Here is a 2,500-nt window from a genome sequence, read left to right as displayed (position 1 = left end):
ACACACACACACACACACACACTACACACTACACCCCCCTCCCAAAACACACTCACTCAAACACTCACACACTACACGCACTAACAACCCCTCTACTCCCACAAACATCTCCCTCACCCCCTTCCCCACCCCCCACCCCACACCCACACCCACACACATCCCCAGAACAACAACACAGTGACATATAAGGACAGGTATCAAACGCCCTTTGGCTGCAAATATCTCACGCACAAGTTCACATTTTTTGGTAATTCATTTGCATACCGATTGGCCTTGCTTTCAGTGCCTTAAACGAAGGCTTCTGATGCACTGCGGTTTATATATTTGTTTTGACAGCGTCCTGACTCCGTAGTTACGTTTTTTATTGTTATCTTCTTTGTGCGTTTTTTTTTTTTCATTTTGATTTAAAACAATTTATTAATTGCGATTATGTAATCATAATTATCATTACTGAGAGTGTTATTATTATCATCATTGTTATAATTATTATCATTATTATGATAATAGTAATTATTATTACTGTTAACATTATTATTATTATTATTATTATTATCATTATTATTATTATTATAATTATTACTTATTATTATTATTATCTTATTATTATTATTATTATCATTATATTACTATCATATCATTATTATTTTTATTATTATTATTATCATTATTATTATTATTATATTATTATATTATTATTATATTATTATTATTTATTATTATCATTATTATTATTATTATTATTATTATTATTATTATTATTATTATTATTATTATTATTATTATTGTTGTTGTTGTTATTACTATTATTATTATCGTTATTATTATCATCGTCATCATCAATATCCCTGTTATCATCATTATTATTCTTATCATTATCTTTATCATTATTATTAACATTATTATTTAGTAGTAGTAATAGTAGTAGTAGTAGTAGTAGTAGTATTGTTGCTGTTATATTATTATTACTATCATTATAATCATCATTATCATCATTATCGCTATCATTAGCATTACCAAACTCCCATTGTTGTTGTTGTTTGTATTGTTGTTGTTGTTGTTATTGTTATCAATATCATCATCATTATCATCATTATCGCTATCATCATCATTATCAAACGACCACAAAGACAAGTAAAATCAATTGACGAGCCAATCCAAAAACAAACTTCTGTTGGTAGCTCAGCAACCCGATTTCATATCCTTGCCAAACACGCGAACAAGGATGATAAACCCACGGATGCCTTTAGGATTTGCCTTCGATTTTGCATCTAGGATTTTATGGATTCACTGCACAAGCATGTCCTATTTATTCTTTTATTATTTATTCCATTAGCTGAGGTCGTCCGGGGATATTTGTCCTAGAAGTTGATATCAGTAATGTTTTTTTTCTGTGTATCTGAGGAGAGAAATTTTTAGTTATTTGTCTCTGTATTATTATGTGTGTGTGTGTGTTTATTATCATTATTATCATCATCATTATTATTATTATTATTATTATTATTATTATTACTATTATTATCATTATTGTAATAACACACACAGACACACACACACACACACACACACACACACACACACACACACACACACACACACACACACACACAGGACTGCCACGATGGCCCAGTGGTCCCGAGTTCAATTCCACGCCGCGGCAGTCGTAAAAATATTTGCACTCTGTTTGCTGGCTCGAGCCCGACACATTGACATTGATATAGATATTGATATTGATATAAATATAGATATTGATATAGATATTGATATTGATATAGATACTGATATATAGATATTGATATAGATATAGATATTGATATTGATATATATATATAATTTTGATATAAATATATTTATAGGTAGATAGATTGATAGACATATATAAATACAGATAGAAAGATAGATAGACATAGATAGAAAGATAGATATGAACATAAAGAGCTAGATGAATAGTCAGATAATGGTATAGATGTAAACAGATAGATAAATAAACAGTACGCACACAGAGATGCACACACAAAGCGCAAATTAATCATTATTAAATTATTATTAGATAGCGCAAATGAACATCTTCGCTCTCCCTTCGCCAGTGGGACCTTGTGTGTGATAACAAGTACCTTATGTCGACGGTGCAGTCAACTTTCATGGCGGGGGTGCTGACCGGGGCAGTGGTTCTGAGTGAGCTTTCTGATAAGTAAGTTTTAGCGTTGCCATCCCTGTTGTCAAGATTATGTTGTTGTTGTTGTTGTATGACTATATATGTCATAGTTATATAGTCATACGTCCGTTAGAAAAATTGTATATAGTCTTATGTTTATTGAATCTGTCAATCACTGTGATTGTTTATATGTTTATTTTTTGTTCAGTTTGGTCATCATCATCCTTATGATTTTTATCACCGCTTCCATCTTCTTTATATTCATCGCTCATTGTTTTAGTCATAATAAACCATTACCCTCTTCTTCTTTTACATATATATCTGTGTGTTGATATATATATATATATA

General features: G+C 30.3%; 1 protein-coding gene across 3 annotated transcripts in view; it reads left to right on the top strand.

The window, feature by feature from the left end:
• The window catches only part of LOC119590052 (organic cation transporter protein-like), a 38,309-nt gene that overhangs the window by 12,824 nt on the left and 22,985 nt on the right, over window positions 1-2,500 (top strand). For all 3 annotated transcript variants that reach the window (XM_037938793.1, XM_037938795.1, XM_037938794.1), the window contains one exon: window positions 2,085-2,188. In XM_037938793.1, the coding sequence (XP_037794721.1) occupies window positions 2,085-2,188 (104 nt within the window). The remainder of the gene's footprint in view (window positions 1-2,084; window positions 2,189-2,500) is intronic.

Source organism: Penaeus monodon, chromosome 26 (assembly GCF_015228065.2).
Source record: "Penaeus monodon isolate SGIC_2016 chromosome 26, NSTDA_Pmon_1, whole genome shotgun sequence".
In the NCBI taxonomy this organism is placed as follows: Eukaryota; Metazoa; Arthropoda; class Malacostraca; order Decapoda; family Penaeidae; genus Penaeus; species Penaeus monodon.
Note: the sequence above shows the minus strand (reverse complement) of the source record. Positions and strands in the feature narration are given on the sequence as shown.